This window comes from Oryzias latipes, chromosome 16 (assembly GCF_053564925.1).
Source record: "Oryzias latipes strain Hd-rR chromosome 16, Olatipes_Hd-rR_3.1".
NCBI classification, from domain to species: Eukaryota; Metazoa; Chordata; class Actinopteri; order Beloniformes; family Adrianichthyidae; genus Oryzias; species Oryzias latipes.
This window is the reverse complement of record NC_136252.1, coordinates 12,995,232-13,008,394: the sequence shown is the minus strand read 5'-3', so window position 1 is coordinate 13,008,394 and position 13,163 is coordinate 12,995,232. Positions and strand designations below refer to the sequence as shown.

Below are 13,163 nucleotides of genomic sequence, written 5' to 3'. Positions count from 1 at the left end.
TAGGTTCTGGAGAGCGGCAGTAAGTAATTAGAAATTTGCTTGAAATCCCGCCCACATTTCCCATCATCCTTGTTTACATCTCCTGCTAGCTTACAGCCTCTCACACCCCAACCTAACAGTACCTGTGCAACAAAAATGGCGAACAATATTGAAGCTATCCAGCCCAACAGTTTGACCCAGATGCCAGGTCAGGTGAGGAAAACAAAGACGTACATGGATCTAGTGGTCTACAAGTGGATGCATCGGAATGGAGCAGAGCCAGAGTCTGTGGCCTGCTAATGCAGGTTCTACGTCACACCAACATGCTTTTTCTAACTGCACTTTTCATCTGCTCCAGATTGTCAACAATTTATAGAAAAAAGTAAAAAAAAATCATGTATGTCCTCCACCATCAGAAAAATGCTAAAAGAACCTGATAAAAACACCAAAAAAACACAATTTTCATTGAAGTTGGTTTTTAAAAAGTCCTGCAGAAGACCTGTAAGGTTTTTATTTTTGTCTACAATATCAGTTGTTGCTCAACACACGTTTTTAATACAGTCCTGGGAAAATAGGGGTTAAAAAATAAAAACTAAGCAAGTCTAGATACAAGTCTTTGTAAATCCACTTTTGTGTATAAAAGTATCATGAAATGTTTGCAGTTAAACCTTTTCTCCTGATTTCTTGTAAGTGTTGCTGATTGTTGGCTTTGAGACAAAGTAAGGTGAAGTGAGAGTTAATGAGACTTACACTTCTAACTTCCTTCCAACTTACAGAAAGTCTTTTTCTGGGCAAAGCAGAAACAAAGCCAGTGGTTTAAAAATAGAGGACAGAAATATGACATGAAGACAGCAGGTCACAGTAACTGGACACTGCAGACCATAAGTCTTTAATGTATTTGTATTACTCTCGTTTAGGCCAGATAACTCATTTTTAATTTAGCAATGATAAATTCTCCAAAGAAAAGTCTGTTTTAAATTATGTAGAAGAGAATCTGATGGCTGCAACGATCATGGTAAAAACTGGGATGAAAAACACGGTCAGGAACTACTGTCACAACACAGTGAGGAAAAATTCAATTCAGTAAAGTAAAGTGGAGAGATACAGCAACAAATTGTGAAACAGGCAAGGGAGCTTTTGTTCAAAAAAACAAACAGACTGGATTAATTTCTGTGGAGGAAAATGTAATTTATTCAAAGCAAGGGTATAAAGTAAAGGTAAGTAATGCTGGTGTTCTGCTTTTGCAAAAACGACCGTTTTAGCTGCAAAACAGGGCAGTGAAATGTGATTTTCACCAAAAGCAGCTTGGTGAGCTTGTGGAATGTCTTACCCTCTCCCCCTTACTGCCTTTGGTTCCAGCAGAACCCTGGAAAATAGAAAAAGGAGAATATATGGTGAGGGAGAGCTATCCCCTTCTGAAACAGCCACACGCTACCCGTCATTCTTTTCTTTTGCATCCCGAATTTAATGCTCAACTGAGCCCCAAAGCTAACAGATAGAGGAACATCTTTGGTTTTGGATGAAATTCCTTTTTTCCCCCCTTGGTTTTGTCAACCAGATCAACCAAAGGGATTCATAACTGCTCACAACACAGACACACACTTTCAAAAACATGCCAACCCTGTGCATATCAGAGAGTAACACACTGTAATCCAAAGACAAACATGTCACAGCCACAGAATATGCGCTGACATAATAAATATCCTCTGTTATTACTTTATTCAAAAGACTTTGAAACAAGGACTTGTTTATCTTGGGAAGACATGTCCTTGACCACCAAAAGACTGGCTGAGCCTCCATGTGAGAGTGGATTAATGAGCGGAGAGGGATCCACATGAGGATAAGGCCATAGACTTCATACAGGGGATAAAAGGCCGGCCAACATTCAGCACAGCCATCAAGCTCAAGTTCAAGTCTCAAAAAAGAAGTCATGACTTGGACATCTGCTATGTGCACAAGTCTTCCTGGCTGTGTAAATGTCTACAGATAACCTGAAATCAAGGTTTACCGAAGACAGAATTCAGATAAAACTATCTTCCCATCATGATCAAAAAGTGCAGACTATCTACTTTTTGACTCCAAATGTTCCACCTCATCTACAGAGGGAAGAACTCTCACAATGATTTCACCCTGGAAATTCAAGTGCGGACAGATGAAGCAGTCCCAGGAGGATTGTTGCTTTTTTTCCCCTTTTATAACTGGCAAGCATTTAACGGTTCGCTATCAAGACTCATACATTGTAAAAATCTCCCTGGAGGATGATGAAATGGTAAGCTACGTTCAAACCCCTCCTGGTCCAGGATGAACGCCACACCAAACAAGGACGAAGGTCAAAAATGCACCAAAAACAGACTTCAGACGAAAACAGATATTTTAGGAGGGAATTGTTTATTTGAAGTGCTGGGAGCCAAACAAGAAGTGAATTTGCAATCTGTAGCTGCCTGTGTGTCTTTATGAATGAGCTGCATGTGCACACGTTCAGACGGATGCTGTTTTCTTTGTCTCAGAGGCAGGTGTGGTTTCCAGTGCTATCCTTTGTGTGTGTGTGTATGTTTGTGCGTGCACTGGGGAGGGAGTTGGTGATTTGTCTCTGAGCTTAACTCGCCTCTGGCCTGCAGAGATGATCCAAGAATAGATTAGCTGTCACCAACTCCGCCGCATCATCTCTTCCTGTTAGCGTTGGAGTTTCAACCTCAGCATCTTTTCTTCAGCATCCTTGTCTTTTTTTTTCTGCACCAGTTCCTCTTATGAAGAGATAAACTAAATCTGACTCACTGAGCATTTGCGGTAGAAGTAAAGCCTCTTCCAATACTGTTATTTATTAATAATTACCATTTAAAGTCAAACGTTAAAAGTATTTACGCATTTTAGTTTTTTCAGTAGCCATTTGTCATAAATAAGGGAATTATTCTGTTTGTCTGCTTGCTGTCATCTCATTTCTTCAGTAACTAACAAATCTCTCATCTTACCGCAGTGGTCCAGTGTTTTTGTGTTTGCCCCTCTCTAGGGTGCATGATGTAGAAAACTCCCGATTTGCGACATTAGTGATCAATATTGCAATGGCGATATAACTTGTGATACATGAACAAATAGCAAAACAAACAAAAACAACATTTCTATTTCACTGCAGCAGTTTAATTTAAATAAGAGTCAACATAACTTGAATTAAACTCCAAATGACCCTCATCTACAAAAGAACATGTAACATCTAACATAAAAGGGCTCCATCTGATTGGTCAAATGCATAAAGGGATTTCTTTGATTTTTTAAATACCTTAAGCTGCCATAAGATTATTTTAGCACATTTAAGGTTACCATTTATTGCATTTTTCGCTGTCTTTTGCGATATGCGCATTGCACAGCTTGATATCACGATAACAATAAATTTGCGGTTTATGTGCAGGTCTACCCCTCTCTCTTCTGCCCTGTCAGACCTCAACCTCTGTCTAGGTCTAGTTTTGAAAGGGGGATTTCTTATCTACCCGCGAGGGCAGTTGTGACTAAGCCATTATACAGGCTGGTATTATAAAATATGTATAACAATCTGTCTTCACTGCGATGATCTGGACTTCATGGTATTATAAAGATTTGGAATAACTGAATGGAATTGCTTGAGTTATTGTTTCTTTTTGTGTAGTTCTTTGAGACGATCTGATTTGTGAATCAGTGTTTATAAAGTGAATGGAAAAACGTCATCATCCAGTCAGAGATTTATCTGCAGTAAATGCTCAGAATCTAAAACTTTACAGAAACAAATATTTTGAAAATATCTAAAAGGCTTTATAATCCGGACAATCTCTACATTTTGCTCAATTTACCAGTGTCTGAGCTGGAGCGAAAAAAATAAAAAAATAAAAGAAGAAGAAAATTTAGCTTTCTTGAATGATTTTGATTAAAAGAGTTTTTTGGTCAGTAATGCATCTGGCAGTATGAAAATCAAACAGTACAGTCTGTCCTAATATTGATCACATACTCAGAGTCAGAAGTCATCGTTCAGTGTTTCCTGTAACCCTTACCATGTAGCCCTATAATAAGTAAAATTGCTTCAAAGCAGGGCTTTTAAATGAGTTCAAAATGAAAAGCTAAGTGTTTTTCACCCACTGGAAGTCCTTGATCTCCTTGAGGTCCTGTTGATCCACCTGGCCCTGGAGCTCCAGGAGCCCCAGGGGCTCCCTGGAAGAAGGACAACTTTAGCAAACTGTTTCTAAAAAAGGGAGGGGGGAAAAAAGGGGGTTACAGACCAAAAACTGACTTACAACAGGTCCTGGAGGTCCCTGACGCCCTTGTGGTCCGGTGTTACCCGGTGGACCCTGAAGAAGTGAGAATATAAAACATCCAGCATATCATGTACATATCATAAAGGCAAAAGGCTGTTTTCATTTTTTTTTTTTGTAATGGGGATCAGAATGACGTTTAGGAGGTTTTAGACAAAAACATTGTTTTATTCTTCCAGAACCGTCAAAAAAATACAAGAAATTGAAGTACATCATAGCTGGGGAACGTGGGTTTTTAAAAAAAAACAACTCCAAATTTGCAAATTTGTCAAACTGAAACTGTACAGTAAATGAACAGAACAGGTCACTTTTTGTGGGTAATTTTTAATTTTTAAAACAGTGTATCAGTGTATTTAACAAAGTACAAATCATCAGTACTACTACATCTGCTTGACCATTATATAAAAAAAAGCCTTTTTTGTTCCCAGAAGCAGACAAATATTACTCTAGAATTGTTCTTTCCTTATGAAAAGCTAGAGAAGACCACACCTGCTCCACACACTAAGAGGAAGCTTCAGCCAGCAGCCGTCTTCTTGAACGAAACCACATGACAGGCGTGAAAGTGAGCACCAGCGTTGATGATGACCGCTGGAGCTGCTACGAGCCAAAGAGACAGCAGATGCCTCATCTGCAGAGACTTACTTCACTCAGGGTCTCAAGTCCACCAGGGAACTTTTCTGGTATTGTGTTACACACATGTTCAGAACCTTCTGTAGCCGCCTGCTGACGCTACCCTTTGGCTGCCTTTGTGGTGGAGTGTTTAGAGCTCAGCTGGGCATTGTATTGTGAGGCCCAGCTTCACTACTGTCAGCACCAACTGCAGCCATCTGGCATTACGGAGCTTTCACAAATGGAATCTCATCAACTGTGTATGTTGTTTTCAAACCCTATGCAGAGCTCGGCTAACAGCAGCCAAAGGAGGGAGCCTGCAGTTTTATGATGAGGAATAATTCATACGGACAATCCCAGCTGTGCATGAAGATAATGTGAAGGCTTACTTTCTTATGTTTCTTGAATTTGCCTAAGCCTTCATCTAATGACACAGAGTTTATGTAAATGATTTAGGAAGTGCAGCTTCTTGACATGCAGGCGTCTGCAAACCTGGAATATGAAACTAGAAGCTGAAAGTATGAAGCCTCGACCGGCAGAGTTCAACTATATTGCAGGCTGCAGCTGCAGAGCAAATCCATCATAGATGCCACGGACAGGAGAAGTGGACAAATTGATGAGGGATACTAAGAAAAAATCTGGAATAAACGCAAGTAGCTGATGGAGAACTCTGCAGACTATAAACAACACCAGAACCAATGAACAAAACTCACCACAAGGTGCAAACTGTCAAATGACTGAGATAACAAAACCAAAAATAAATCTCGAGGAATCCAAACACTTCTGTTAAAGCGTGTTCCGAAGAGATCAGGCAAAAAAATGGTACAAAGAGGCCTGGAGTATCTCATGTTCCCAATCAAATGCCATGAAAAAGCTGTATGTCATGTTAAACACATGGAGGTAGTCTGATGGCACGACCATAAGTCGCAACCAAAGACACTGGACCAGCTATTGATGACCTGACAGAAGCTCGAATCTGTCTGGTCGGCTCAAATTCAGACAAATGTTTGAATTGAATGGATGCTTTTCCAAAATACAGATGGATACCAACTCAAATGCAGAAATGATCAACATTCTGCCATGGCAATGTGACATATTTGAAGTCATATTAGCTGAAAACAAAAGGAACACTTTTTCAAAACTTATTTTAAAAAAAAGAACAGAGTACATTTTAATATAATAGAATCTTGAAGTGTTTCTGTAATTTGCCCCTTTGGTTTTTTTTCTTCAGGGGCTGAAAAAACTCATTAAGGAAAAAAAGTGTAAGTTCTAAACCTTCTTCCTGCCTTTTATCCAAATATTAAACTGCGTCTAAGCTGGGGCGACCGCGTTGACCTTTTTTTTTCTTTAAAGTGCATTTTCATTATAAACAGAATCAAATCATATCATTTTAAAGTCATTTATAACATCTGGTTTCTAATTAACAACACATTTGAATTTATTATGGTATAAAATAGAATTTAGGAAAGTAAAGAGGACATTAATGGTAAAGGATTGCATCTCACTCTGGGTCCCAGAGGGCCGTCTCTCCCCGCCGATCCAGGACCTCCAGGAACGCCCTGAAGAAAAACACAAACATGTCTGCATTTAAAAAACTTTAACTTACTAAACATGAAAACAGAGTAAAGGTTGTTGGACAGCAAGATCAATCAAAAATGCCAAAAGCATCTTTTAAATATGGCACAAACTAGGGTTGTTTATCTTTTCCTCTCACATGATTCAATATGCATCTGGAGTCCACAAACTGATACATAAAAGATTCAACTAACTTCATGCTGTTATGGTACAGTCCAATCCAGCAAAAACTAAATATCTAAGGCACATAACAGCTTCACCAAAAAAATGGTATTTTAGGTCTTTTCAATCTGTTAGTTTCTGTGGTTTTGAAGCAATACTGCTGTTAGTCTCAGTACTAGATATTTTTATTTTGTTTCTTTTATCATTTATATCCCTATAAAAACCTTTCCATTGTGTTTAAATCTGCTATTTTAGTCATGAAATGAGGAAATTTTAGAAATGCCCGATGGCTCCGATTTTTCTTTTTTTTGGTACATGTATTTTTGTTTGCCTGTCAGCTGGAATAATAAAGAACGAAGTACAAAGTATGAAAAGATCTTATGTGTAAGGCTTCCTTAACCAGTTTTGCTTTTCTTTTCACCATCACTCTTGCTTACAAGACAAACAAAATCAATAACAAACAAAATCTTTTGTTGTTGTTGTTAGATTTCAATTTTAAACTTTTGGAAAGGTAAGAATTCTCATTTTTGTTCTCTATTAGCCTCATTTAAAAGGTTTTAAATTATGAAACAGGCATAATGTTTAAATGCTTTTTTTAGTCCTGTTACTTTTTAAGTCCCTGTTTGTATTTTATAATTATATGAGCAATTTTCTTTTCAAGGTAAAGCAGCTAAATGTAACTTTTGCATTCTGAACCTGTCTCTGGCTGTCCTGTACTTTATTTTTCTAAGGTGGGAGCCCCTAAACCAGGGGTGTCAAACTCCAGCCATCGAGGGCTGGCCTCCTGCTGGTTTTCCAGAAACCCTGCCTCATCTGCTACAGATTACCTAGATGAGGTGGGTTTGACCAATGAGGAGCTTCCATGGCAGGTTGGTTGGAAAACATGCTAGACACCGGCCCTTGAGGCCTGGATTTGGACACCCCTGCCCTAAACTATCAGTCTAACTTTTTCTAAATAAAAATCTATGAATACAGGTAATCAAAGGTCAAAACAAGAGCTTTAAAGTTGCAGCCAAACACATAAAATGGATCTATGGGAAACAATATTTCAGCGATTGAACCTGCTACTGTATCTCATTTCCCTTTGATTGCTCTCCCTGCAGGTCAGTGCACACTGTCAGATCCAAAAGGTGATAGATTAAGTGCTAACGTGATTCATCTCCGCACTTCGGTGAAAGGCTCATAAAACAGGACAGTTAACACTGGTAAAGGTTGTCCAAATTACAGATCAGGGTCACAGAGGACAAGACTTCAGTTGATTAATGACGAGCCATGGCTTAGATGTCGGCTAATATTCATTCTTGCTCGACATCTGGAGTAAAATCTCCTTTGCTGATTTCACTCTGAGAGCTGTAGAAAAAGCCTGCGCAAAAGACAGATGCTGCTGGTGGACAAGAACTTCTGCCAGTACAGCAAACAGTTTGCCACTAGTTGACAGAGCTTCGTGGGAAGAAAGAAAAGTGATAAGAACAAATAAAGCTTTGGAAATGTGCAGATCATGCACACATCAAGTGGCTTGTGCTGCTGATGTTGCATATTAATGTGCATATTAATAACACAGACAAATAACAAAAAGTCTAGAGTTGGTGAAATATACATTCTGCAATCTTTTAAAGAGGCAGATCATTTGTCGACAATTCATCATTTAAACATTTTATTCCTTGAAATAAAGTGTGAGTTCATAAAAGTGATGCTTTCCAGTTACTCCACACCCTGTGGTCTCTCATATAAAACAAAGGGCCTATATTTCCTCTCTGCACCACACACAGCTATTCATAATTCTGTTTCTGACAAAGCATGTTATTACACGATGCAGCACAAGCCAGAACTGCCAGTTTTTATTAATGGGAGTGTGCAGGCAAAGAGAACAAGATAGCACTGCGCTGAGATTTGTTGCATCTCTCTCTGTAGTTTCTCCCTTTGTCTCGTGGGAGGGGCTGCCATGCCCCTCCTAACAAAACTAGAGAAACAAACAGACTTGAATGCACAGATTTATGTCTATAGAACATCAGTTGTAAAGAATAAATATGAAAAATATCAGTCATTAAGAACACCAAAAGCAGAACAAACAATGTCTTCCTTTTTTTTCTACTTGCTGTATTTGTTTATTTACAGACTGATAAATGAAAAGTGTTCTTTAAAATTTAGTTGATTTGTTTTCATTAGCCTTTTTTTTCCTGTCCAGCAAATGGCTTCTTAGTGAAAGAAGAAGACTGGCTTAAACACGCCCCTCAAGGCGCAGAGCAGGACCCCCACCCTGAGTAACCAGGACCTCAATGAGAACCCTGATCCTAACATGCCGGACCCCCAACCCCACCAGAAGACCCCCACCTGATTCCCATTTACCAGTTGGCATTGTCATCTCGTTTGCAATGTTACTTGGAAATATTTATACTTTGGACAGAGGTTTATATGATGAAAAGATCAAAAATTGATTCACTGATTCCGATGGAGTCAAATTCCTCTGATTCAATTTAAACGCTGTGCTTATTACTGACTTCAGTTATTTTCATTTAAATAGGTTGGTATTACTTATTCCATGTATTTCCTTCAAATTTTCAAAAAAGGAAAAAAGTTTTTAACTTTACTAACTTTAGTATTCGACTTTTAATGATGAAAAAATAAAGAAAAATACAACAACCCAATCATCATACAACTGGTATTTTCTAAATATAATAAGAAACGTCAATCCACCATGTCACCATGTAAAGCTAAATCTTTTCTAAGAGTTCTCGTACATTGCCAATCCATCCTGGGGGAGGATTCCTCCTTCATGTGGACACCCCTAAAGTTTCTTCTTATTTCTAGAATCCGTTTTTTTTTAGGAGTTTTTCCTTAGCAAGAATGAGGGTCCACAGGGCAGGGATGCTCAGTTTAGCCTTTTCTGTTTAGTTTAGCCAATACCTATTGAATTCCATGACTTCATGTTACTTATGCATGGTTATAGTATGAAGCCCATTGAGACGAATACTGTTGTAATATCGGGCAATATAAAATAAAATGGAATTGAATTGAATTATTCGGTTTCCTCCCTCCTTTTCTCTCCAAAGAAACTTTAGGCTATTAACTTAGTGGTCCAAGCAGCTGCTTAAAGTCAGGTGATGCGTCAAGACAGAGTCTGGCAGTTTTCCAAAGTAAAACACAACAGAAATAATGGAAGTAAGTGTACGTATTCTATTTTTCTGTCTGCGGCCCAGTACCGGTCCGCAGCCTGGGTGTTGGGGACCACTGCTGCAGTATATGAGCAAGGAAGTAGTTGTGGAAGTTTGGAAACTCTAAGCCACCGAGAGATTTAGTGGTTTTCCAAGTTTTTAAATAAATTCTGGGTGGTTTAGTTTTGCTCAAAAACATGGGTATGGATATGGAAATGGATTTCAACCATTTAGTGGATGGTTGTATGGAGATAATAGAAAACAGATTTTCATTTTAACTGAAGCTGTGCTGCCCGTGAGTGACATCGGCAGGTTAACCCATCGCTTTAAGTCGTCTGACAGACTAGATGAGTAAGTGACACCATTTTACTTTTTTAATAGAATTTGCTTTTTATACTAGAAATAACTTTTGTTCTACAACTTCAAAGTTAAACTGTAGTAAATTGCCTTTTCTGTTAGAACTCTGTGTGTTAAAAGTAGACTGATGTGCCTGACATTGTCTGGAAGCACTGTCTGGAACTGCATATCCTCGTTTGCCTTTTGGCTCTGCACCAGAATTCCCCACATGTCACCCCAAACCTGTTTATTTAAAATGAGGGCATTCAGTCCCCCAGTCCAGTCAGTTCAGAAATAACTGGCTGGACATTTGTTTGGTTCCCAAAATGTCTTTCGTTGGTAAATGGAGGGGAAAAAACATAAATGTTACACCTGTGATGAACGTCATGTTTAACAGTCATTTAATAGACATGATTTGATGTTTCTTAATTTGATTTGATTAATTGGTTTATTTCTAGCATTAATTGTGGACTATACAAAAGAAAACACACAACTTCCTTAGTCACAACTGCCCTTACAGGTGGATACTGGCTATCTTCAGGAAAAAAATTGTGAACCAAAATTCCTGCACAAATTATCAAGGTCGTAGATTGCTCCGTAAGCGTCTAGAATGAAAATGTTCATGCACATCTTTTCTACAGGGCTGCTCCAGGCTCATAGCAAACCCCTCCCTATAAAAGACATATGGCTAAGTAAGAGGGAAGCAGGTGAGATGCAGGTATGTTTTTCTACTCCCCCAAACCCCGTGCACTGAGCAGGAGGCCCATGAATGCTGTCCACTTGATAAATACACATTATTTGAAATGAGGAAATTAGACAGTAAGAGTGTAGTTTGCGTGAGCATCTATGAGTGTCCTACGAGCACTCATGTATCACCTAAGCATAGGCAGAATTTATGCATGGTCAGAAAGGGGCCAGAACACACACCTCACTAACGACTGAAGCGTGGCGTGAGGACACCGTCTGACGCCATCACCTGTACGTTAATAGTGCGTAGCCTATGATCGAATGTTGATAGTTAAACTAGGTTGAACTTTGACTAATCAGGAACATACATTTGGTAGTGATATATGGATGGCATCCTTTTTAATTCATGGAAGTGGCAACTGTTTGAAAAGTGATCATGGAGGAGAAATTAATAATTGTGTTTTGTGCCCATCCAGTATTATTTAACACAGTCTTCCATATATTGGAACAGAGTTGAGAAAGAAAAAGCCTGGAGCAAGATTTGCAACATGTGCACCGCTTCAACATTTTGCACTAAGCCTCTCCTAGCTGTAGGAGGTCGACATGTGCAAGTATTGGTTAGCTACAGTCCAGTGTGAACACCACATGTTAACATTGCATTCAAGAAACCGCTTTTAACCGGTTCTTGAATGAGCAACACATGCCCGGTGTGAACCTAGCATTAGACTTTAGATGCCATGCAGGGACTCATTTCAAATAAATTCATCTCTCAAATTTTCTCACTTGAAAGTAGAAAATCCCCAAAACACAAAGATAAAAATTGAACTTGAGCGTTAACCAGCAAAAACTTTGGCCACCTTTTCTATCTTTTAGGTATTGAAGACAGTATTTTCTTTTGGAACATTAGAACTTTGATTTCTTGTTGCTTATGTACAAGACTCCTTAGGAGGGAACCATCAAATTAATTCACCATTACTTCCACTGGTTCACTGCCCAATATTGAAGAAGCTGCTAATAATTATTCACATCTCAACGATTTCATTAGATTGCTCTGTGCCTGTGTCTTTGGGATCCCCACTGACACTTCCTTTCTTTCTCCAACTTCCGAGTGGAACTTTGTGCCACAACCTCCCTTTAATAATAGGTTTTTCTGAGCAAAAGATTCAAAGGAAATGAACAAAAGCACTGCACATGAGCACTCTAAAATTACTTCTTAGAAGAATAACACCTTCGAACAGAGAATGACAGAAGGGTGTGAGGAAAACCCAGCAAATTTGACAGATGACTGGCACAGAATCATGCTTTTCATGAAAATTTTTCCCTTGATTTGGTTTGTCAATTTATTTACAAGGGTGCAAATAAAATGCAGGTTTGATTTGATAGATTTTTAAAATGATCAAATATTAGTAGAAAAATAATTGTTTCATAGTTTTTACAAGGGGAATGTAGAGGCAAGAGTCTGGAGATACGACACATATTCCAATACGCGTCCCACAATACGATACATATCGCGATATTGTACTGCAGCACAGTTTCTTCTCTTTTTTTAAAGAGTCTACTTTAAAAGCAAAAATACTACCTGAGCATAATACGCCTTTGATTGTAATAGAATGGTAAAATTTATCATAATGTTAAGCCCTGCAACTGTATGTCATATATAAGTTGCTTTTACCCAGGCAAATTCATAGTGCTTTGATTTTGGTAATCTAACATATATTGGTTCTTAAAGGAAAAAGCACAGCAATCCGCGTTTTGCTATTATACTGGCAGCAACATGGCACAGCGTTTTGGTTCGGTACCCATCCTAAGTAAAAACTAAGTATAGCGCATGTCTCATAACAAAAAAACAAACTGCTTCTTGATGAGATCTTGTAGTTGTTTTATCTGTTGTAGAGCTGCTCAAAGAGGCTCACTGAGTGGGCTATGCTGCCAACCAGCAGGTAGGGGTCAGACGCTGAAGGACGCTCAAATAATTAATAGATTTCGTCCTGACAGCATTTCGAATCGATAAAAATATCACCAAACGAAATATCGTGATATATCCTTGAAACGATTTTTTCAAACACCCCTAGTTTTTACAGTTCGTTATGTTACTGTTTACTGGTAGTACTTCCATTCAATTTAACCTTTTACAACCATTTGTATCATATTTGATTCACACATTTCAGTGGCCCCACTTATTTGCATAGTTTAACTTTCCCCAAAAAACCCACTGAACATAAAATAGTCCATGTTTTTTTTTTACCCTGTAGTGCATCATCATTCCAACAGGGGCAGCAGAAAGGGTTTTTTTTTCTCCTTTCAAACTGGCAGGAAACGTTCTAATGTTCTAATCTTTATGGTGAGAATAACTCTATTGTTACTCATTTTTTAAATGACTACTTGCTGT

General features: G+C 38.6%; 1 protein-coding gene across 2 annotated transcripts in view; it reads right to left on the bottom strand.

Annotated features, from left to right (window-relative positions):
- The window catches only part of col14a1a (collagen, type XIV, alpha 1a), a 173,775-nt gene that overhangs the window by 12,728 nt on the left and 147,884 nt on the right, over positions 1-13,163 (bottom strand). For both annotated transcript variants that reach the window (XM_078933438.1, XM_078933439.1), the window contains exons 40-43: positions 6,368-6,421; positions 4,236-4,289; positions 4,081-4,152; positions 1,310-1,345 (exon numbers count right to left, since the gene is read on the bottom strand). In XM_078933438.1, the coding sequence (XP_078789564.1) occupies positions 1,310-1,345; positions 4,081-4,152; positions 4,236-4,289; positions 6,368-6,421 (216 nt within the window). The remainder of the gene's footprint in view (positions 1-1,309; positions 1,346-4,080; positions 4,153-4,235; positions 4,290-6,367; positions 6,422-13,163) is intronic.